The 24,625-nt window shown below is 40.3% G+C and overlaps 1 protein-coding gene across 3 annotated transcripts in view; it reads right to left on the reverse strand.

Moving 5' to 3' along the window:
• SLIT2 (slit guidance ligand 2) overlaps positions 1 to 12,678 on the reverse strand; it is a 386,465-nt gene extending 373,787 nt beyond the window's left edge. For all 3 annotated transcript variants that reach the window (XM_007187619.3, XM_007187618.3, XM_057546961.1), the window contains exons 1-3: positions 12,500 to 12,678; positions 9,690 to 9,761; positions 8,467 to 8,538 (exon numbers count right to left, since the gene is read on the reverse strand). In XM_007187619.3, coding sequence (XP_007187681.2) covers positions 8,467 to 8,538; positions 9,690 to 9,761; positions 12,500 to 12,678 — 323 coding nt within the window. The remainder of the gene's footprint in view (positions 1 to 8,466; positions 8,539 to 9,689; positions 9,762 to 12,499) is intronic.
• Positions 12,679 to 24,625: the final 11,947 nt, after the last annotated feature.

The raw sequence follows: 24,625 nt of genomic DNA on the forward strand, positions 1-24,625 counted from the left end.
CACCCTCCAGATAACCGAAGACCCGCCACCAAACCTGCTTTCATGTCCTCTATACAGCAATTGCCTCCCTTCCCTTCCTTCAACCTCCCCCAGACATGCCATTCTCAACATCATCTAGAAATTGGAAGGAATTCAATATGTTGAAACAAATTCAGATATTCAAGTGACGGAGGGCTGCTACCAGATTTCTTGTTAACGAGTCTACATTGGTATTATTTTGGATATTGTAAGAAAGTAGATAATTCAGATAGGGTGCAAGCAGGGTCTTTTCTCAATTTTTTCTCAAGTACTTAGTGGTTCTTAATTCATTCCCAAAGTAATAGCTAACATATATTAAGCTTACTAGGTGATAGTCACTGTTCTGAGAAGTTTACATGAATTATCACATTCATTCTACCCCATAAGTAGGTGCTACTGTCACTGCTATTTTGGATGAAAGCACACAGCTCATAGAAAGTAGAGCTAGAACCTGAATTCAGGTGGGCTGACTCCAGAACATACCCTCTGAATCACTCCTTTCAAAGAGACACAGTCTAAACATTCCTCAAAATAATTCAGAATAATGTAATCCTCAACTTTCCTTTTCACCAATCTTTTTTTGGGAAAAACGTAGTTTTACATAGCCCACTTCCTAAATATCTATGAATGAATCACCTAAAAATAAAACACCAAGTTTTATTTAAGAAAAAAAAAACTAGCTGTATAGGCAGTTCACTATTTTAATGATCTATTTAAAATACCTAAAATTGAGAGCAAAACAAAAATACGTATAAAATATTTTTCTCAGAATTCAAGTAATTTATCACTATTTCTTGAAAATTATTATGAATGATCTTAATGTGTCTAAGCCTACCATGTGTATAAGACACAGTACTAGCATACAAAAAAAGGCAGATAATAGGTGACGTGGTAACACGCATAGAAAAACAGTATGATTCCACTTTTTTTCTTTAAAAGAGTATCAATACACTTTTGCTTCCTGTTCTATTTCCTCTTCCACTAGAACTAAGGATAAATGGAAATACAAACATTAAAATAAAAAGTGAAACTCTTCCAAAATATTCAATAAAGGAAAAAAATTTAAGCAAAATTTCTAATACAATGACCAGAAATTAAGTTTTTAAACTAAAGAGGATTTTTTAAAATCCAGAATTAAATTAAAGACTATCAAGGTGCACAACAATTTCTAAACACAGCTCGAGAAAAAGTAACCTAGCTTCTTCTAATACCACAGAATACTTCTTAGTAGCTTGAAGGTGAGCGTGTCATAATAATAACTCTAATGTAAATGTGTTAAAGAAGTTAACATCTAATAGACCAAGAACAGATAAACAGCATGTAGTGAATTAAGGGGATCTCAGAGGAGGATTTATGGGAACCAACATGAATTTGCTGCATTAAGCAGACCAGGTGGGTCAATTACCAATTGTTCCCAGCCAGGATACTTAATTGTGTCAAAGGACAGATAAGAGATTCAGTGATATTCAGCTTCTGTGTCATCACCAGCTAGGTGGAATCTGCCCACAAGATCTCAGGAGACTGACTGAAAATTCGCTGGATAGAAATTCATGGTTTCAGAAAAGTGTGTAATGTGGGTCTCCGAGACACATTTTTTTAGGGTAAAGATAAGAAAGATCTCAGCAACTGTTGCCTCTGTGCTATGGGCTATTTTTTGACTGTGACCTTCAGTGGGGTGAATGATCTTTCTGTGTCACACTAAAGACCACTGGCCTCTGAAATGCAGGTTCTTAACAACCTCAACTTGAAGGGCAGCATAAGCATTATTGACAAGCATTGTTTCAAATTATTATCTGGCAGCTGCTCCTGTGACTTGTCCATTACTAGAGGTTGGAGGTCTCTTATTGTTTCAACTTTCACCTCAATTCAATTAACATTTGCAACGCTCACCCCAATCCAAAATGTAAAATGAAAATGATTTTACCAAAGCTAGTAAAAAATGCAAGTCTCATATTTACCTGTCATTGTAAATGTAAGGTATTTACAATGTGCCTGATCTGTAACAAGTATTTGATAAATGCTGCCTTAAAAAGTCTCTTTTACAATCTCTTATTTCTCAAACATAAATGCCTTCTTCTCAGGTAAATTTCCATTTGTCTTTTATGCTAACATTTTTAAAGCAAAGATTTTTAACATTTAGCTAGTATTAGATAAAGTTTATATTTTCAGCAGTGATATCAGTATTTTCACCCTTTATATTCTGTGGTAGGGAGATCAAAACTTATTAATAAAAATGTTGCTTCGTATTCATTCCCCTTACTTCTTGATATTCTCTATATATTCAGAGATTTTGATAAATACTCTGAAAAAAATCTGGAGAAGGTTTTTGTACTTTCTTCGCATCTCGTCTATTGATGATATGCTATAAGAAAATCAGAAGGAAAATGATAGCAAATATGGATATTTAAAAGTCAAATTTATTATAGACACATTTTATTAGCTCAATAAGATAAAATAATTCCGAAACTCAGCTTCTGAAAAACAGGAAAGGAGATGCTGAAATGTATAATAATAATAGTTCCTTACGTGCTAACACTGCGTCAAGCATTTTGTGAAACTCTGTGCATTATCTTACTAAAATCGTGTACCAATACTATGAGATATGATAACTGTTTCTGTTTTAATGATGATAAAACTGCAGTTTTAAAAGGCGAAGCAATTTGATCAAGATCTCACAGTGGAATTGAAACCAAGGGTTTTTTGATGCCACTCCTAGCTAATGTTTTAAAAGCAGGTAGAAGAGTTTGTATCTGTTTAGAAAGCACAGTCAACAGCACAACCAATGAGTGTCTGCCAATATTCATAGGACACACCAGGCAATAGCATATAAAATTACAAGGTGCCTACACTGAGGGGAGTCTAGGTTATCTACACTGAGCAGAGCAGCAGCAGAGAGATGAAGCCCCACCTGCATCCAGGGCGGACAGACACTGCCAAGAAGACAATCAAACAAATTTTTGTTAATGTTATCTTAAAGCAAGATTCCAATTGCATTAAAACCAAATCAGTGCTATTGTTACCAAACTTTCATTCTGAAAGTGTTTTCACCAATATTTCTCCCAGTCCAGCAGATATAAATTGCTTTGAAAACAGATAAGAGCAATATATACAAAGTCCATACAGAAAAGTCTCTCCTTCCATGGAAAGTTGTGAAATTCAGTCTAGAAGGCATAATTCAGGCAGAAAGGTATCCAACAGGAATGAAAGACAGAGTTCAATGTAAAATATTTGACATTCGTTGCTTCCACAAATACATTGTAACAGTGCAAACTAAACTACTCATTTCAGGGGAGGTATAAAGGACACAGCATCCAGCAAACACTGTCACAAAGGATGAGCCCAAAACAGATGTGGGAAAAATAAACAGCCTTGCTGTTTCGGAATTTATAAAACGGTCCACAAAGAGCAAACAGGCCTTCTCACCACCGTTCAACTTCAAGGCCCATAAAAAAAAAACGCTGCATGAGAAACCCTCTCAGACAGATTGAATGTTCTGCAAAACTTCTAATAGTGCACTTGCGTTAAAGCCTTCTAAGACCATAGTCAGTAAATGTAATTTAAAATCATTCAATATTGCTTACAAACAGGTGAGAATAATTTGATATTTGGCTATCACAGATAGTGATACACTCTTGAACATCTAGGTGCATGATTTATCTCATACAATGTACATACTGAGCCTCTTTGCTGCGTTTGAGATGTTCTTAAAGAGCCTTTCCCAAGAAAATAACTGCCGTGATTTTAAACTTGGGTATAAAGGTGCCAGAGAACAATTCTTTTAAGATGAGCTTGCATTCTTTTCCAAGGAGATTAGCACTGTTAGTTTGCCCTTACTTCAAGAAAAAGGACGTGTTATGTGTTGCCTATAAACTTGCAGGATGAGTCAGAAGAGGGATTCTCCACCTTGATGAACAGGGGATAAGGGGAGCCTTCCTTCAGACCTGTTCCACAACATATTCTCTATTTGAACTCATGTATAGCGACCTACAACAAAAATTCTAGAGTGCCGTAGTTCCTCAGCCTCACATTGGCTGTCTCATGCCTACGCATGGTATGCACACCCAGGGAGAAATAACTCAGCACCACCTTCAAAAAATACATGTGCCTTTTAGATATCCTTTAACGAGAGGATAGTGTTTAGTCAAATTTAGGCTCTATTGTAAAGACATTTCTAAATTAAAATGAGTATTTTCTTTGTATTTACTTGATAGAAACTTTAAAATAGCTAAGTGAACAGGCTTTGCATGGCTTCATTTTAATAATATTTTCAGGACTCTTTTTTTCAAGCAAAAATGAGTATCAAATGACAAAGTTAGTAGAAAAAAGGTAATCTCAAATCCAAAGATACCAAAACTTGGAATGTTTAAAGCAATATTGTCTTATAGGAACGCCTTTACAACTTATTGGTTGGAAAAAAAGTGCAGTCCAAGCCTTTGCCTTTATCACTTCTGCAATTTCCTTATTGCAAGGGTATGACCGTGAAGTTAATGAAATACCTAATATCCAAGGTTTTCAATGGTATGCTATTGGTTCTCATTAATGTAACTTAGGCATATATGCATTTTATTTTGCATTGAGTGTTTCGTTGCATTTCGGACAAAATACCCTAATTTTTCTGGACAACCTTAAAAAATTTTCAAAAACTTTCTCATACTCTTGCATTTGTATTATCCAAGAACTTACAAAAGCAGATGATTTGCAGTAGTGAAACACTGAAGTGGCCATAAAATAGAACTTTAATGACTGCAGCATAATCCCATAAGACATAAGTGAACAACATAACTTTATACCAGCATAGAAAAGTCAGGGGTCCCAATGTGATTTTTTTAGCCTTCTAACACATTACACACTAACCAAGAAATACCTTGAATTAATAACTTTGCATGGAGACTTTATTGCAAGTATACACAGGCATCTTCCGTGAAATATAAAGAAGGATAATTCTTAAATGTTTCTTTACTGTAGCTTATTTGTAGTTTGTTTTTCCTTAATTAATTTCCATTGACTATCTAGTCACTTAACTATATTAGATTTCACTTGAACATTTGATTAAACAATATGAGACCTGTTAATACAATCTACATGAGGCACATTCTCAAGGCTTCATTCTCATCCCAGATAAGCAGGTACTACTGGCAACACAGAGCATCCACGGGAATCACCAGTGCACATGTTAGGTCAGGGCGCAGAATAGGAAACTATCAAAACAGGAAGTACTGTGTGCTCATAATGTGTAGGCGTGATTAAAACTTATTCCTTTTACAATGATTCATAACCACATTCTGATCATCGTATCATCTGCTGTTGTTCTCTATACAATACAAAGAAGGAAGTGAGGGGAAAGGAGGCAGTGAGACAGAAAAGGGGGGAAGGGAGAGAGGATTTCTATACCCATCTACTTCTTGACATTTTGACTGATAACTTTGTATTTCATCAATTCTTTGAAGTGGAAAAAATGTGTTTCTTTTGTAACTATAATGCTTTGATTTACCAATAATGATTTTCTCATCCTATACTAAAATTAAATCCAACCTAATCACATGACCCTGTTTCTTAGAGATTAAAAGTTGGATTTCTAAAAGGCACAGCTCTTATCTTCTGTTCTCAGATGGCTTCTTTCCCTAGATCAAGTTAAAACTCTATCAACATAAAATAAAAAGAAAAAAACTTATACTTTTGAAATATTCACAAAATATCATTTGGCATTGTTCTGATTTTATCATTTTAAAATGAAAAAATAACTTAGAACCATAAATTGCATACGAATAAAGTTAATGTTTTTATTTTTTGTTCTTCACACAAAGAAAGAAAATTAACTTGCCATATTATATATTATATATATACAGTATAAATGGCATTTACAAGATAAACCTGCATTTATACACCTTTTCATAATTTGGAGTTTGAATTTAAAACTCACATTTAAATTGCTAAAAAACATATAAGCTCACACAAGATATAATTATTTAAAAGTTAATTCACTGATTACTTCCTGTTTATCACATTGTCTCTTGCAACTTTCGGGGGAAAAAAAGGCAATTTGTGTGATGTTAATGACATCACCTACTACAATAAGAATATATACCATAATAATATTATTATAAGGCCATAGTAATTTGATTATAGAACTCTCTGGGTAGCTTTTTTAATTTTTATTTTTTAATTAATATACTGAACAAAATTTAAAATAGTTTGTTCCACAATAACCTGAATGCATTCTTTAGCAAAACTGCTTGCCATTTAATGTATTTAAAGAAATAAATATTTGAAAAGTGTATCCACAATGTTCCTAAGAAATGGTTTTGAATTCCAGAGTCCCAAGGAGATGAATTGGCTGTCAGATAACAATGTGCTTCCATCAGATGGACTTGGCAGTTGTAAACAAAAGGAATTTTCTCAGCTTTTCCTCACAAATATGAAATATTTGCTCTCAGCCAACAGCTGGGGTGATTTAAAGAAGTCCTGCATATATATTAGTTTTCATTCAAAATTACAAATCCTCCTCCCACTCTGAAACATCTGACTGCATCTCCGTAGAATAGAAAATTGTTCTGAGATGAAGTGACATTCCTGGAGAAGTAAAAGTCAAAAAATAGTACCTACTTACAACTTTAATCGAATTTCAGATCCTAAGGTATCTGGTTAATAATTTTTAGGAAAAGTTAATTTATTCAAGATGAAAGTTCAAATGATACTCCAAAGTGGCTTGAAAAATAATGAGAAAGTTTGTTGTGTTCCAGTGTTTCTGAAAATATTTAAAACTACAATATAAACAAAATACAGACTTCATGAAAAGCCACTGAGAATCCTTCAATGGTGTCGAAGTTGTTTAAGAAAAAAATATACATATACATACATATATGTCTCTCACATGGAAAAATGTATATATGTGACTACTAAACACATACATATGAATAAATAAAAGTTATTCATGAAAAAACTGTTAATGTTTAAATGATAATTTTAAATTATCTATTCATCTTACTAAACATTTAAATTATATTAATGCTTAGTTTTTAATGGATGAATTAAAAATACTTTTGCCAAGTTCTCACTAGAAATTAGCTATTCATAAAAGAGATCAAAGAATAAATACTTTCAGAGTATTTTTATATATTAAGAAACAGCTTATGAACTTATAAACTTTGTTATAAACTTAACCAAATATTTACCTTATTTTTATCCCCTCCCCAAAACTAGCTCTAAGTACTGGTTTTAAATTTATTTTGAATTCCACAATTATATCCCTATACTGTAATATTATTCATGAACAAAATTTTATAGCAAAATAAATTAGGTATCTCTGTTTAAGTTTACTTTAGGTTATAAAAATGTAGCCTATATTTACAAATACCTTAGAAGTTGACAAGCCACTTTTATATTTACAATTACACAGAATTAACTTTTGCCCTTGGGCCCAGTGAATCTGAGTACGTGCTATGCCCTAAATGAACTTCATATTTCACTATTTTAAATAAAATTTTTATTTTTACCTAAAGTGCCTCTTAAAGCAGGCATGGAAACATTAAGATAATTGTTGCTACTTTTAAGAGAGCTGATATTTGCCCTTAGAAATGCAAAGCTACTAAACTTGAATTATCAAGACATATGGAGATATGTAATTCATATTTCAAAGGACAAACTGTGTATTTTATCTAATTATTTCAGCAGAGGTTTTTGTCTTTTGTATATATACACTATAGGCATAAAATAATAATGGTCCTCCAGTAATATATAACAATCCATAAGATTTTGTGTCTGAAAAAATAAAAATGTATTTTAAATCCTGAAGTCCACATTTGATCTTCTTGGAAAAAAACAATCAATGTTAAATGATGTGTTTTGATAACATAACTCTTACTTCTATTTCTACTAAATTCTTCTTCCAGCAAAAAAATATTTAGAAAGCTACTATAAAATAATGAAATAAAACTGTGAATAGCAGTTATTAACAATACTCACCACGTGTTAAATATCAGAAAGCAAATCTTTATCACTAAGAACTTTAAATATTTCCTCCAATGTCACTAATGACACACATAGCAATAGCATGGGAACTAAAATAACTATCAGCAAAACTCTTCTTTTCCATAATGCACCATAAATACAAATAAAATTACCACCTTTCTTCCTACATAAGCAAATAAAACAAACTAGATGAAAAATAAGAAAAAAATGTACATCTCTAAGTACCAAAGCAATGGTTACCAAGGAAGTAAATGTCTCAGGAAAGTAAGTCTGTATTTTTGAACTTGTACAAGTTAGTACTATTTATGCAAAAATTCTATTATTTCTAATTGTAAATTAGTTTGAAAATCACTTTATCAACTTCTTGTTTCTGTAAACTTACAAAGACTAAGACATGAAATTGAAGACATGGTCCTTGAAATGCAAGTATTTTTTAAAATATAGTTATGTCGTCATAAGTTTGGAATTGAAAATACTTACAGTCTCTCCAGTTCTTTAAGATCCTGGAATGCTCCTCTTTCAATGGTGCTAATCTTATTCTCCATAAGCTGACTGAAATGCAAAGTATAACAGGAGTCTTAATGTTACCACTCACCATCTGAAAAAGTGTCAATTCAGCAACTGAAAACTTGTCCCTTTATGAAGTTAAATACTGCTCTGGTTTGAGATTCAATATCAAATCTAACAATGTTATATCTGAGAAAAATCAGGGAAGGAAAACAGCATCCTCATCACGAAACTTTCATAAAAAATACTAATTCAGTTTCTCACAAAATTTCGTCAGAATCCTGAACCATAAACTATAGTATATCCCGAAAAGTAACCCATGACACTACAACTTTGATGGCTGTTTTTCAAGTGAGTTCTTAAGTGAAAGAAACAACATACAATAATTCATCATACACATACTTCAATTCACTGATGGATATACGTCAGAAACTGGAAGAATTCATAAAGGCCAAAAATGTGTTTTTCAAAAATGAACAATGAACACGCAATGATCAAGAGTACATGTTCACTGCAATGTAAACATTTATAAATCTGTAGGTAAAAACAATTTTACATTACACTGAATCTCAAATGATTGTTCATTCACAACTAACTTAACACATTAATTAAAAATGTAATCATACTGCAACAACTTTGTAAGAGCTGCAAAGATATAAAATACAAGAAACGACTCAAAATATGACCAACATATTTTTATAGAGAAACATTTCCCACTAAAAACTGCGAAAACCTGGACTGTTTGATTTTAATGTTAGAAAATATAGGTACATGTTGTTTGCTAGAGAAGTCTGAACATTTTTATATTAGCAATAATAAAATGCAGGCCCACTTTATAGTTAATCTCAAATCCTAAAAGTATATCAAATGTCTCACATTACTCATTCATATTGTAAAAGCAACTATTCTACATTTTTATATGCATAAGGCACTTAGGGTATGGTATAGCAAACATCTGAAGTCTTTTCCATTATACTGTTTCTATGGCTTGCATCCAACCTTAAAATAAAGGCCTACATTTTTATTAAAAATTGAAGTACACTGATAAACAAAAAAAAGAAAGGAAACCAAGGCCTTTTAAAATTTTATGTTTCTGTCATTGAGACAGTTATTAAAACTGAGATCAGTAACAATTCAAAGTACACAACCTTAAAAAACAAAAGAGAATTCTCCAAAACACAGAAGAACATACTTACAGAACTCTTAGATGTCGAAGACCAGCAAAATCTGTCTTAGTAATCCGTGTGATGTTATTTCCATTCAAATCCCTAAGAGAAAATAAGTAAGAAAATGAAAGTTCCGTTTAATTTCTACCACTATCTGGTTAAATAAAGACAAATATAAACTAAATATAAGCTTTGAGATAAAGGATCGGTTCCAATTACTAAAGTAGTTTGCAAAGTAAAAGAGACAGAAAGAAAAGGAAGTCATCTTTGAAAGAAAATTTTTTAAATGATTCTTAAGTTTACAGAGTCCATGCTTGCTGTCATATGACAAGAAAATGAAGTGATTCCCTTATCAAGAGACGTTCTCTTTTGTGTGTGTATGGGATGCTTTCAATTTTTGCTTTTATAAGGAGGTGTATATGAATTTCACAGGTATTCTGCTATTTACTATTACTGTTAGGAACAGTCCCAAAAAGTTACCTTCAGGAAGTTAAAGGAACACTTTTCTAATACTATTCAGGAAGAAATTTTAAAAATTCAGAACCCTATCCTTAGGTGGCACCATGGCTAAACTTCCTAAGGCAAAGAATAAAGTTAGAGTGCCATCAAAAGAACTGCACTTCAAAGACTCGCATTTATAAGCATTTACCTTCCAACAATTCTATGTTTGTATGAAAACGAAAGTCTTCATTTGCAGCTCAGGGACCCCCGCTGTGACTGTAAAGTGAAAACCACTAGCAAGGGCAATAATGGAAATAGTATTCAGGCCCTGACATTTTTGTTCAGATTTCAGCACCACGTTTCCCTCAAGAGTCACAAACCCCTTTTCTGGCATCTTAGGTCAAGATCTAAACTTGCCCTGGTTCCAATCATTTCAAATAAAACCAGTTTTTGCTGCGGTTTGAATGTTGTCCTTCACGGAAGTAAACCTTACCTTGACTTTAAAACATCATGTGTATTTAATGTGTTTATGTTGTCAATGATATAATTTTATAAGCCAGCACTGAGTAAACTATTTTCTGAAACTTCTTTATAGATCTCTCATAGGGATAAATTTTTTTTCAAGGACCTTAAAACTCAATTGCTATTTTTTTCCCAAACCATTCCCTTTTTAGTTGAATAAGACATGTTAGTGCTTAAACTTTAAACTGTTCTGAATAGCATGAAATGACAAGGGCTAAAACAGAGTTCTGCACTGCTTTCTCCCCAACCCATTTTCCGTGCTGGGCAAAGTACCATCGAATTGTTCCTACAGTGGTTGGGGTCTTTCTTTTTCCGGGCTACTTGATATAAACTGAGTCCCAACCGCCACCGCCAGCCCCCCAATCCCAGACAAACTTGGGAGATCACATTCTGACAAGATACCCTTGGTAGGGCCTCAACCTGCCCAGCGCTGCGGGCCAGGGAAGGAGGGCAGAGACGGAGTAGCGGGCGGCCCAGTGGGGCTCGGGATGGGGCAGCCACTGGCAAGGGAAGGAATGGCTCAACTCTGGCATTTAAACTGAGGGCGAGGAAAATGGGTTGGATAAGAAGATCGACTCGACGCGCTGCGGGCCGCGCTGGTGGAAACCTGCGAGTCCAAGGCGTCCCCTCCGCCGTCCGGCCCCTTCACAGCCTGGGGGCGCAGGGGCCCGGGGAGCGCAGGCTGAGAGCGTTGCCCCGGCCGCCCTCGCCCCGCCGGGCCCAAGCTCAGAGGCGAGGGGAGCGCGCCCCGGGCGCCCGGGAAGCGCGGGGCGGCGGCCTCTGCGTTCACAAAGAGAACGGCCTCCACGCTCCACTTCCCTGAACTCGGAAAGCGCCCCACAAGCGGCGCGTGGGCCGTCAACACCCGCGTTGCGATTACTTCTTCATTAGAGGCTCAGAGACAGGGAGGCGGGGATGTCTGCGGGCAGCAGAGCGCGAAGAGAGGAAGGAAGGGGAGATGCTGCCACGACCAGGGACGCAGAAACTGCCAGAAAGGTGGAAAGGGGGCACTAGGGCTCAGCAGGAAGGGCCGAAGGGGGCAGCCGAGGGCCGCGGGGTCACCAAATTGGTCAGACCCGACTTGGCCGGCTCCGCTTGGAGAACCAGCCCTAACTTCACCTAGCCGACGGGACGTGGTCCGCCTCCGGAGCCTCCCCCCTCGGACAGGTCCTTGGGGCTCGCCGCCGCCGCCGCCTCCTCCCAGGAGAAATGAAAGGCGGGGGAAGAGTCGCTGGGGGCTGCGCGCGGCCACCGCGGAAGCTGCTGCCGTCCTGGGGCATCCTTCCTTCCGCGGCCTGTAGAAGCGCCCCTGGGCGGGCTCAGCCGCCCCACGACCCCGTCTCCTTTCCCTCAGTCCCCAGGAGGGCGACACAAAGCCGGGGAGCGGAGGTTTCTCTCTTTTGAGTACCCCCCCTCCCGCGTCAACCCCCCCTTCTTCGCGCCACCCCGCGGTGACAAGAGCCGGGAATCGGCCCTGAACCGACCCGCGACAGTTCCCAACCGCAAGGTGACTCCGTTTACAGAGTCCGAGGAACAAAGTCGCGTCTCTCTTGCCCCGGGCATCCGCGTCTATTCGTCCCCCATCTCCCCGTCTCCCTAGCCTCACAAAACTTGCCCGCAAAGGGCTGCGAGTGGCGGGACTGGAGCGGGAGGAAGGGACCAAGCGCAGCAGCCAGCGGGCCCGCCCCTCCTTGGGCAGTGGCCCCTCCCCGGGCAGCGCCCTCCCAGAGAGTTCAAGACCAGGATGCGCCTTCGGGAAAGCTAGTGAGGACTGCCCCAAGCACAGTTCTCTGTGCCGCTCAGTCCCTCCAGTCTCGACGCAGGGGCTGCGCGACCCGGATGGTGGGGAGGAAGGGGGAGGAAGAGCCCATACTCACAGTCTCTCAGTGCTGCGGGGGATGTTCCTGGGCACACTGCGCAGCGCCAGCCCGTGACAGTCCACTGTGCTCCCGGAGCAGGAGCACTGCGCCGGACACGCTTGCGGCGCCACCTTGTTCAGGATCGCCAGCACTAACCCCAGCGACAGGGACAGCGTCTGCCAGCCCACGCCGCGCATCTTCCCCCGCCGCCTCCTAGCTCGCCGGCGCCAGGGGTTTTCTCTTTAGCTTGCTGCTCTGCTGGAACTGCGCTGTGCCTGAGGCCCAGTGCCTGGCGCGAGTCTAGCAACCCAGAGTGTCCGGAAAACGTGCACAAGATAATATAGAAGTAACAGTAATATTCAAGGCAGTAAAGCTAACACAGATACACGCCTCTCAGCTCCCCTCACCCTCCTCCTGCCAGGCAGGCGCTCCTTGGGCAACTTTAGGTCCTGAAGATCAGTTGGCCCGGCCAAGGCTACAGGGAGACCCCAAAGCAGCGGGGAGGAGGTCACGCGTCGTCTGCCTCACAAATATCAACTTGGAGGTAAAAGACCTGGAGCTCCCAACCGCGGTGAAGATCGTGAAGATGCAGGGGCCAGCTGCGCGTGGAACAGGGGTGTTCCGGTTCCACCGACCCCCTCTGCAAATCCAATTCCAGTGGGGACGGTAGGAGACAGAAGAAGGAAGCTCAGTAGGAATGGTGGCCTCGGTCAAAGTGGGCTCTCCGAAACTAGAAGACGCAGGAGCCCCGCGGGCCGAGAGCGGAGCGCGTTGGACGACCGGACATGGCGCGCGGGGGCGCACCGGGCTGACGCGCAGCCTAGGGGGCGCGGGACCGCGCTGCGGGGCTCCTGGCGAGGCTCACTCTCGCGGCCTGCCCCACCGGCCTGCTGCTCCTCCGCAGCCCGGGCCGGTCCTCGTCGTCTACCGACAGCGGAGGACGATTTGCAAACACACATGCACTTCGCTGAAGGATGTCTGGGCAATTCCGCCTCCCGCCCCGGCGTCCTTGGAGACGCTCCGCACGAGGGCCTTCCCCGGGGTCACGCAGAAAAGACAAAAGGGCAATCGAGCCGCCCAGCAGGCAGGAATATCCACTAGTCACGACCCCGGGAGAGGAAATCCAAGAGGCCAAGTTGAGGATGAGAGCTCCTGCTAAGGCTGAGTAGGGAATGGCTGGCCGGCCGGCCAGAAAGAGTGGAAAGGCCAAGCTGGAGGTGTCCGCTTCCCGGGTCCTCCCGGGGCGTTCCGAACGGTGGAGAGATGGCAGCTGGGTCGGTGGTATCTGCTAATCCGAGGAGACCCCAGGAGGCAGCTGAACGGCAGTCCTGTGTGCGTGCGTGTGTCAGCCCCTCTCGTCTCCCGGATACGCCGCAGCTCCGCAGCAGACACCTGATGGCAAAGGTGGAAGAAATAAGAGCAGGCTCCTGGGCTGGGGCAGCCCTTCGGTTTCCCCCCGACAGCCCACAAGTGGGTCCTCCTTCTCAAAGTGCAGGAACTTTTCCCAGGGTTTGAATCCAGTCCCCACAGCCACGGTGGGAGTCGTACCGCCGACGTCGCGACGCCGCCCGACTCTGGGCGCTGCACCTGACTCGGCGGCCGCAGTCCGGAGCAGCCTGTCTCCTTCCAGCCCCTTTCCCCTCTCCAGGTGGCTTTCTGCGCCCCTTTCTTGGGGGAGGGAAGTGGGGAAGAGGGAAAGCGGCGACAGGGAGCGGGGACTCGGTGGCTCTGCTGACTCCCGAGCTCCTGGCAAGTGTCTAAACAATAGGACGGACGCAGCAGCCCTAGTCTCGCTCGGCTGCGGGAAGGTGGGTTGTTGTTGTAACTGGAGTTGTTGGCTCGGGCTGCCTGGCGCTCAGCGCAGCCGAACAAAAACCCAGCCCGCGCCTCTGGAGCCGGCCGCGAGCCCCCGGACGCTCCCCTTTCTCCTCAGCGCTCCCGCCTTGCCCGGAAAGCTCGGCAGCTCCCGCCTGCGCCCGGGAGCCACGGCGCTCCCATCACTCGCCGCCGCCGCCTTTTTTTAACCACCGTCTGCGGCAGCCACCACCGCCGCCGCCGCCAGCCTCCGCCGTCCGCGCACTCCCCAAATAAATAACCCCAAGTCAGAAGTTAAGCCGGCGCCGGATTTATATACCCGGCGGAGCCCCCACCCCCTCGGCTCCGCCCCGCGCGGCCCGGCACCGCCCACTGGCTGAGCGCTGGGAGCCCGCACCTCGCAGCGGAGAGGTGAGGCCCCCGGCTGCCAGCGCCGGGCGGAGGCGGCGGAGGCGGCGGCCGGCGGCGCGTTCCCGCGCCTCGCGGCTCGCGCCCTCGCTCCCACGCCCGGGCAAAGTTTGGCGGAGGAATGAGGTTCCCGGGCCCCCGCCCCCAACTCCAGGGCCCCAGAGGTGACCCAGACTCGAAGACGGTAGTTCGCAGCGGGGGAAGGACGAGAGGGTGGCTTTGAGCGCGGCTCGTAAGTAGCGCTGCCGGTGCCTCTGCTGCAGCTTTTGCCAAGCGATCCTAAGGGGGCTGCTCGGTGTTTGAAGCACAGAGAGAGACAGAGAGATTACGATTTTAAATTTTTTTTTAAAATTCTACCGAAATAGATCTGCCTGAGCTCACAGACACACACATGTGTATTTTTGGGTGCTTAAAAGTTCAGAGTTTTTGCAAGTTGGAAAATGGTGTTTTTGAACCTTCTCGCCAGCCTTCCCATCTCCGACCCACCCCCTTCCGTTTAACCCTTTCTTTATAGTCACGCACTTAACACCATGCTCAGTTGACGTCCTGAATACACAATATGCTCACAAAACTCTAAGGGCTTGAATGTGTCTGCCTGATTTTACTCTCTTAGGAAAGGAGGAAAAAAATAAATCCCTAGCAACGCACGTTGTAACCAGAAGGCTTCCTTTATTTCAGGGAAGTTCTGGATATTTTTTCCTCACTGTTTGGGAAGAGAATTTCCTTGTTTCTTCTTGTCTTTTTAGTGTGATGTGTGTCTGACAACTGCTACCACTCTCCTGCCTCCCACCCCACGCGCCGCCGCCCCCAGCAAAAACCAAAGTCACTATTGTTTGAAATGGCATCTAAATGAGTCAACAATTTCGCTTGAATTTAAAACGCCTCACCTCGTTCTTCCTGCTTCCATTCCACCTTTCACCGCTTTCACAGGAATTTGTGCAAGTCCCCAGCCTAATACCACTCACAGTGTGGTAATTATTTGTGTAATTATCTGTCACCCCCTTGAAGGCAAGAGGACCCATCCAATTCATTTTTCTATTCCCAGCATCTAACAATATGCCCGACACACAGGAGGTGCTCTGAAAATTGACCGATTTCTTTACCACAAGAATATCCTCAATCTGAAATTTCTCCCATATCCCCAGTAACTTTTTTCCTACTTACATTTTCCGAAATATCTTTGCAAAATGGCTACCTCTATCTATGTCATTTTGCCTGCCATGGAAAACTTAAAGCCATTGTGAGGGCATCTCCAAAGACGGGGTACCCATTAGATAGCTGAATTGGAACTCTGAGGAGTACTCATTTTAATGCCACAGATTTAATAGTCCTCTGTTCTTTTAAATACTTCAAAAGCATTTAACATTCATTAACTCATTTGTCCTTCTAGATTTTAGCTTAAAGGTCTGTTACGTAACTTCCTTAAGAAAGAAAATTGGAAGCCAGAGTCACATTTTTCCTGTAAGGAAAATGAGACGAAGAACAAGTACCTATCACTGATGAAAGATTCTTCCATCGCTCCCCACCGCACACACCCCTAGGGAATTTTCTTTATAGTCTGTACTAGTGAATTATGTGGTTGAAATATGTTTACCCCTACACTAATTAACCTAATTCCACAACTTTGATACCCTGTCAGCAACAAGATATGAGTATTTATGTTCAACTTCATCCACCACATAGAATCATGGTTCTGTATTTTACTTGCAAAAACATATCTTGCATTCCAAATATTCACGTCACGCTATTTATAGCATTGCACAATGCAAGTCATAGACATGAGTTCAAGTTTGATTCCTTCTCTGGCTCCCTTTCCGTTCTGTGTAAAACCAAGAAAAGAGCCAAAAATAACATTCACAGCCTACAGAAACATATTTTTTAATTTGATACAAATTTGAATGAGAAGATATGTCCAGTGGATTAATATGTCCATGGCATATTAATTTCTTTGTGTCATCAACTTTTCAGTTAATAAAGGGAAATTTATACATGAGTGACCAGATTTCTCATTCAAAAAAATATAATTATATTATTCCTTCAGTATTATTTCAGGATGTTTTTGGAGGCTTCACATGCTTCAGGACCATTAGCTTCTAGGTCTTAGTTCTTTCTAGATTATGTTGTTCCCAAATGAGTTCTGAATTTCTCTTTGACTCTGTTACACCCATCCTGAAGAAAGTCTTCTGTGGTCCCTTTTGTCACCACATGAGGTCTCCATAAATCCCGACCTGGATTAAACAGAAGTAGAATCCACTAGACTCAACATTCAAGTCCCCTATTACCTTGAGAAAAAAAATCCAGTTGCTAGAATGATTGAGAAAACAATTTAGACATTTAAACACTCATACAGTAAAAAAACAAAATGAAACAAAAATGAGAAGGCATTCTCTCAATTTGCATTTTCTATGGAGGAAAATTTGGTGAAATTGGGATACATGGGGAAAAGGAATAAGAAAGGAGAATTGATGAAAAATAGGTAAATATGAGTAAAAACAGAGTTAGATAACAGTAATAGCATTGATTGAATTCATGAAACTTATAGAATCATTCTGTGGATTTTACTTTCATGTTACTATTTTCCATTGTTGCAAAATGTGTTCATGTTAATTACGTAATTGTTCTTATAATATTTTTATATTGGAAATGTAAATATGGAACCATAACATCACAGAGATGAAGATGTAATTAAAATTTGTTTCATGCCTCCTAGGTTCCAAGCTATTTGATAGAGTTAAAACCACAGTGTAATTCTAGATGGTTGCTATTTTATTTGTGTTCAGGTGAGGACGTTGGTCTTCAGCCAGGTCTGATTACATGACACAGTTGAAACCAGAACCTGAGTTCTCTGACCTCATACCTCAACTGGTTCTCCTACACCCACCCTATAGAGTCTCTGGAATTCCCAGAGATCAAGGAATCTGTAGTTCATCAGGAACTGTCACCCTCATACAGATGTCCACATCTCTCTGCACACACTGTTTACATCATCTAAAGGGAGCAGGGGAGAACTAGGATTGACAGTAGCTGTGCCTGATTACTGAAACCGGACCAGCTTCTGGAGCTAGCTTAAACTTTGGGATGATTCTCTAGGGCAGTGGTTTTCAGAGTGTGGTCCCCGGACCAGCAGCATCAGAAACACCAGGGATTATAGTTAGAAATGCACATTTTCAGGCCCCACCTCAGCACACAATCAGAAACTCTGGGGCTGGAGTCCATAAACCTGAGTTCTAATAAACTGCCAAGTGGTTTTGATACTCACTGAAGCTGGAGAAGCACAGCTCTCTAGAGTTCCTCTGTGGTTGTATCCAGGTTTGGAGACTCAGGCAGCAATGAATGATAGGTAGCACCTGCTGAATTGACTTCAGCTTCCCATTCCCTGACATTTGACAAGTGTACATTCCTGACAACCTCTAGGGGGCACCAAAATGTTTTCATGGGCAGCCCCACAGAGGTAACAAGAATTTAGGCTCATTTTCCAAAGAAATGGCCTTGAGAAATGGAAGGAGCTTCCATCTCAGCAAGCTGTTCTAATTGTTATGTCTCAGCCAGGTACCAAATTCATTACACAAGTTTTTTCCAGTTTAATATTTCATATGTGTGGGAATAAAAATGCCTACTTTTCATGATTATCAGGAAGATTAAGATCATATCTGTCAAACTAACAGCACAATACCTCTATGCTAGTATAGAGTTATTGTGCTGTTAGGTATTTATTTATTAAATAAAGGGCAGTATAATTATTTTCATCATTACTACTACTACTCAGAGGTGAACAATTTCTAAAATATTTTATTTGTATTGTGAGAATAGATTAGATATTTCAATTAACTATTACAATGATCAAGTAGCTCCTTGTGCTAAGCCCTGGGAAACCCTGGGAAAGGTATTTTAAGAGCAGAGGAAAGATCAAGAACAAAAGAGGGAAGATGGATACAATTAGTTTCATGATAATTATGTCCCATAATACTCTTTTGAAGAGGTGGAGTTAGTTTTCTAGTGACATAATAAAATATCCTGTTGATGGTTTAGTGAAATGAAAATGAAAATCTGAAATTTGGATATGCTGCTAAGTGGGAATGCTTGGGAAGCTTTGGATATATCACTTAGATTTTCTGGACTTAGTTTTTCTCAATTATATAATGTTGGGATTAGACCAGTTGAACTATAGATCCTTCCCAGTTCTCAGTAATAATGTAACTATATTTATTAAGTAATATCTGGTTCCAGACCCTGGGCTCCTCACCATGTATGTCTCAGCTCCTTTAATTCTGAGACGTTAAAGATGCCGCAATGATGCAGGTTAAAAAACACATTAACATTTAAAAGCCCAAGGGAAAATAAACAGCAAAAATGTTAATAGTTTTATGAGGTTAAAATAAATTTACAAGAAATTTAACCTTTGAGGAAAAGGAAATTCAGTTGTAAAAATAGTTTTAAATTGCCTAATCTTTTGACTTACTAAATTTAAAAATGCCTCCTGGATTTTCACAGAAGAAAAAAATCTTTCTGTGTTATTTGGGAAAGAGGGGGCAGGAACCCCTCACAACACCTACAGGCTCCTTCTGCTAATTTCAAAAAGGTTGACTGTTCTCATACAGGGTCACAATATCACGCTAAAATTACAAAGAAATTTGCTGTCATCTAACATAAACTCAAAATAAATATTTTCAAATCCCAAGGCTAAATATTATATATTTTAGATAAAAATCAAATCTGATTAACAGAGGTAATTCATAACCACTATTGGAAAAATATAGTTCAAAGTGTATACCTGCCTGATGGTCAAAAAGCCATTTACTCATACAAAGTAGTCACATTAATGTCTTAGACCAAGAGTTAGCAAACTTTTTCTGTTAAGAACCAGATAGTACTTTAGGTTTTGAAGGCCAATAGGCAAAACCAGGGATATCATGAAGACACTTAACATAATAAAGAAAGAAAACAAATTTCCACAACTGTTTTGCTGATGTAATTAAAAATGTAACTATTGATTACAAATTTTTGTAATACAGATCTACTAATGAGAATTATGGAATTCTTTTGGGGGGGGATAACATTCATTTAATTGGGGTCCAAAATAAGTGTTTTCTATCAAATCACTTGCTAAGTTTAATATATAAAAATCGGTTTTAGCTCACTGGTGATATAAAAAAGTGTGGCAGGTCCAATTTGGCCTTAGTCCAAAGAGGTGGTTGTTCAATGGACGAGGTCATAGTTTCCTCAAGGGTTATGTTAAAATTCAGAGGGAAGTTGTAAAGATAAGAGCTCTGAGCTCCAAAGTGACTGCTCTGTGACAAGCAGTAAATGTCTTTCTTTGTATTATCTATGCTCTACTTCTTGAGCTCTGAAATGCAACTCTGCAAAAGCATTTAAAGAAAATTTAAGTTCATTTCATTTTAATGTAAAATAAATTAGTATAAGATATACTGCATATCCATTTCTTGCATGTGCTTATCTGTTGAACCAGATGGTTCTCATGTATAAAATAGAGACAACAATAAGCAACATTTATTAAGTATTTACTATGTGCAGGCATTATTCCAAGTGTTTTACTTCATTTCCTCATTTAATCCTCCTGGAAAACTGTATCATCTTATAGATTATGAAGTTAAGGGACAAAATGGTTGAGTAACTTGCTCATGTTACCTTAGGGATGAGGAAAATGAAGCCAAGAAAGGTTAAGTAACCTGTCCAAGGTCACTCAGCTAGAAAAGGGTAGAGCTAGGATTTTAACCCCAGCAGCCAGGGTCCAAAGCTCTAGGCCTCTCACTAATTCATGAATCATAGGAAATTCATGTTAATGAATTGCAAACTATGAATCTGAAAGAACTATATACACTGTAAAATAATATATTATTGTTCTTATTCGCATTATGGCTATTATTTTTAATGGAAGATGGTAAATGCAAAAACAACATACAAACATTTAGTAGAGAATCACTGGGGTGAATATAATCTGACTTGAGCCAACCCTTTTTATCTCCTTCTTTTCATATTAATAGGATTATTTCATTTCTCTTTCATGACTTGGGCTACACTCTCCTTAGTTACATAAGACAAAAGGAATATTTTTCCCACCAAAACAACATGGAAATTCTACAGCAGATGAGACATGAATGATAAACAAGTCTGTGTAAATTTAGGAAAAACCATAATATAAAGAAGAATCTCTAAGTATAAACAAAGAAGTTTATTCAATAAATACAATGTTGTGTCTGAAAACCCAGAAATATTACTTTAGTACTTTCTGACTACTTGTATCTTGTTGTGTAAGAAATATCAACTCAGGGACTTGCCTGGTGGCACAGTGGTTAAGAACCCGCCTGCCAATGCAGGGGACACGGGTTCGAGCCCTGGTCCGGGAAGATCCCACATGCCACGGAGCAACTAAGCCCAAGTGCCGTGACTACTGAGCCCACATGCCACAACTACTGAAGCCCATGCACCTAGAGCCCGTGCTCCGCAACAAGAGAAGCCACCGCAATGAGAAGCCTGTGTGCCTCCACAAAGAGTAGCCCCCGCTCGCCGCAACTAGAGAAAGCCCGTGCGGTAACAAAGACCCAACGCAGCCAAACATAAATAAATAAATGTATTTAAACAAAAAAAAGAAATATCAACTCATAAAGCTGTGTGCTGTTCATTGTGATTATGAGATAACACAACAGAAAAATATCTCCATGTATGGTTTCCCAAACAACGTAATGAAAAATTATGAAAAAATGTGAATCATAATGCTGTTCAAAAAAGTATATAAAAATAACTTCTAGGGCTTCCCTGGTGGCGCAGTGGTTGAGAATCTGCCTGCCAATGCAGGGGACACGGGTTCGAGCCCTGGTCTGGGAAGATCCCACATGCCGCGGAGCAACTTGGCCCGTGAGCCACAATTACTGAGCCTGCGTGTCTGGAGCCTGTGCCCCGCAACAAGAGAGGCCGCGATAGTGAGAGGCCCGCGCACCGCGATGAAGAGTGGCCCCCGCTCGCCGCAACTAGAGAAAGCCCTCGCACAGAAACGAAGACCCAACACAGCCATAAATAAAAAATAAATAAATAAGTAAATCAAATAAATAAACCCAAAGTTTAAAAAAAAAAAAAAACTTCTAAAAACTTGTTCATGCATTCTAAATTGCTTTATTTTGTGATTAAAGTAGGCACTATAGCTATAAATCTATTCAAGATCATAGTTATAACTCTGTGTGTGCATGTGTGCATGCATGAGTACACAAAAATATATGTGTATATATTTCACTTATATATTCTTCTTCCTTGGTGTCTTTGGCAGGATCTTATTAATTTTCATTTTTCTTCCTTAACCTATCATATGTGGAAAATAAGAGATTATATATTACCCTACTTCAAAGAAGTTGTGAAGAGTAAATAAGTTAATACATAAAAGCACTTAGAGATTTCCAGTTCTGGAACAAGATACTATAGGCTAACGTATACCCACTCCTTCCTCTAAGTACAACTAAATGCCCTGGAAATAATTCAACAGACGATGATAAAAAGATTTAAAGAGGTGAAAAGAAAAAGGTAGGCTGGCCAGGGGACTCAGGACCTGAGGAATGACAACACTGCGAGTTTCCTAGGTTTTCCTTCTATCTCACATGGTGCCGAGAAAGGGCAAGTCCAAGACCTGGCTTCCCGAGGGGAAGCCCCAGCACCTGCTCCATAACTAGGGCACCAGCTGGCTGAACCCTACCTGAAGCAGCAGCTTCAAAGCCCCCAAAGGCCAACCCACCACTGCTGCACAAAGGCACCCTAGCAGATAAGCTGACACACAGCTTATCTCGAGGCAGTATCATTGGAGCCCAGCTTTTCCTGCCCTCCACACACTGGCATAAGAAACCCAGGCCCAGCATCTTCTGGCTCTCATCCACCCCCCTGGCAGAAGATGAGCCAAGATATTACTTCAGCACCAGTAGGAATTGAGCAGGAGACCCAGCAGCACCAGGATAGCAAAACAGGGAGATTAGCTTGGTGCTTTGTGACCACCTAGAGGGGTGGGATAGGGAGGGTGGGAGGGAGGGAGATGCAAGAGGGATGAGATATGGGAACATATGTATATGTATAACTGATTCACTTTGTTATAAAGCAGAAACTAACACACCATTGTAAAGCAATTATACTCCAATAAAGATGTTAAAAAAAAAAAAAACAGGCCAGAATTGCATTACAAATCTTATGAAAACTAAACTGTCATTAGAACTAAAACCCACAGAAGTAGGCCAGAAACTATATGCTAAATCTGAACAGGGTGACTACAAGCTAAAATAGAAGATTTAAATAGCATCAAGAGTCTCCTAACATAACAAAATGTCCAGGATACAACAGGAAACTCACTCATCATACCAAAACCCAGGAAAACCATAATTTGAATGAGAAAGGCAATCAGTTGATGCCAATCAGATGGCAGAGGAGGACATCAAGACATCCCAGACGAAAGAATACTAAGAGAGTTTGTCTTGCCAGTTGACCTCCCCTTACCGAATAGCTAAAGGAAGTTCTCTAAGACAAAAGGAAATGATGAAAGAAGGAAACTTGTAACATCGGGAAGGAAGAAAAAACAAAGGAGGGAGTAAAAATATGGATAAAGACAATAAATTTTCCTTCTCTTGTGCTTTCTAAGATCCTGTTTGATTGTAGAAGCAAAATCACAACACTGTGTTATGTGATTCTCAACGTATGTAGATGAAATATTGAAGACAATTCTATTATAAATAAGTGAGAGAATTACCATTTCCACATTATAAGACTATTTGACTTAGCTCAGAAAAAAATGTGTATTGGGCCTTTTTAACTGCTTGATACTGATCTAGATGCCAGAGAAATAAAGATAGAAACGACATAATTCTTTCTGTTGGGGAGCTTATTGGCTAGCAGGTAGATGATGTAAAAAATAAGATTAACAGGGCTTCCCTGGTGGTGCAGTGGTTGAGAATCTGCCTGCCAATGCAGGGGACACGAGTTTGAGCTTCCCATGTCTGGGAAGATCCCACATGCCGTGGAGCAACTAGACCCGTGAGCCACAACTACTGAGCCTGCGCGTCTGGAGCCTGTGCTCCGCAACAAGAGAGGCCGCAATGGTGAGAGGCCCGCGCACCGCGATGAAGAGTGGCCCCCGCTTGCCACAACTAGAGAAAGCCCTCGCACAGAAACGAAGACCCAACACAGCCATAAATAAATAAATAAAAATAAATTAAAAAAAAATTTTTTTAATACATAGGATCACAAAGGAAACCAATTAAAAAAAAAAAGATTAACAATCACTCTGATGCATGTGATGAGAAATATATATATATATATATATATATATATATATAGCAGTGTACCAAAAACTAGAAGGATAATGCTGTCCTATGATACCAGGAAAAACCCAAGGAAGACAGGACAATAAGAGTTTGAAGAAATGAAAGGAGCTTTCTTGGTGCACAATTTGAACGATTACAGATGCGAACACAAAAAAACACATGATCCAAATGCTTTAGTCTGTAAGAAAATATATTATCTCACATCACAATAAACCCAGAGGCAGAATGGCCCCCAGAGTTTATAGACTGGGTAGTGCATGTGTTAACAGAAGGCTGAAAAACTCTTAACAGAAAACCCATGATAATAATGTTTATATCTCATTCATGCTTCGTGTCCATACTAGGTCTGTTGCGCTCCATTTCATGTCATCTTCACTGTTCTTCCACATCATCTTCATTCCAAGAACCAGACTCACTGAGCATCCTGTCCCTAAAACATTTGTGATCATCATAGGAGAGGAAAGACAATAGGAAGATTCACCCTTTGGCTTTTGCGTGATATACACATGACATACATAACGTCTCACTTTTCGTTGGCCACATAAAGTCACATGACTATATATATAGAGAGATGCACACAAATGTACATATGATGTACATATGTATATATAAA

Source organism: Balaenoptera acutorostrata, chromosome 5 (genome assembly GCF_949987535.1).
Source record: "Balaenoptera acutorostrata chromosome 5, mBalAcu1.1, whole genome shotgun sequence".
Classification (NCBI taxonomy): domain Eukaryota; kingdom Metazoa; phylum Chordata; class Mammalia; order Artiodactyla; family Balaenopteridae; genus Balaenoptera; species Balaenoptera acutorostrata.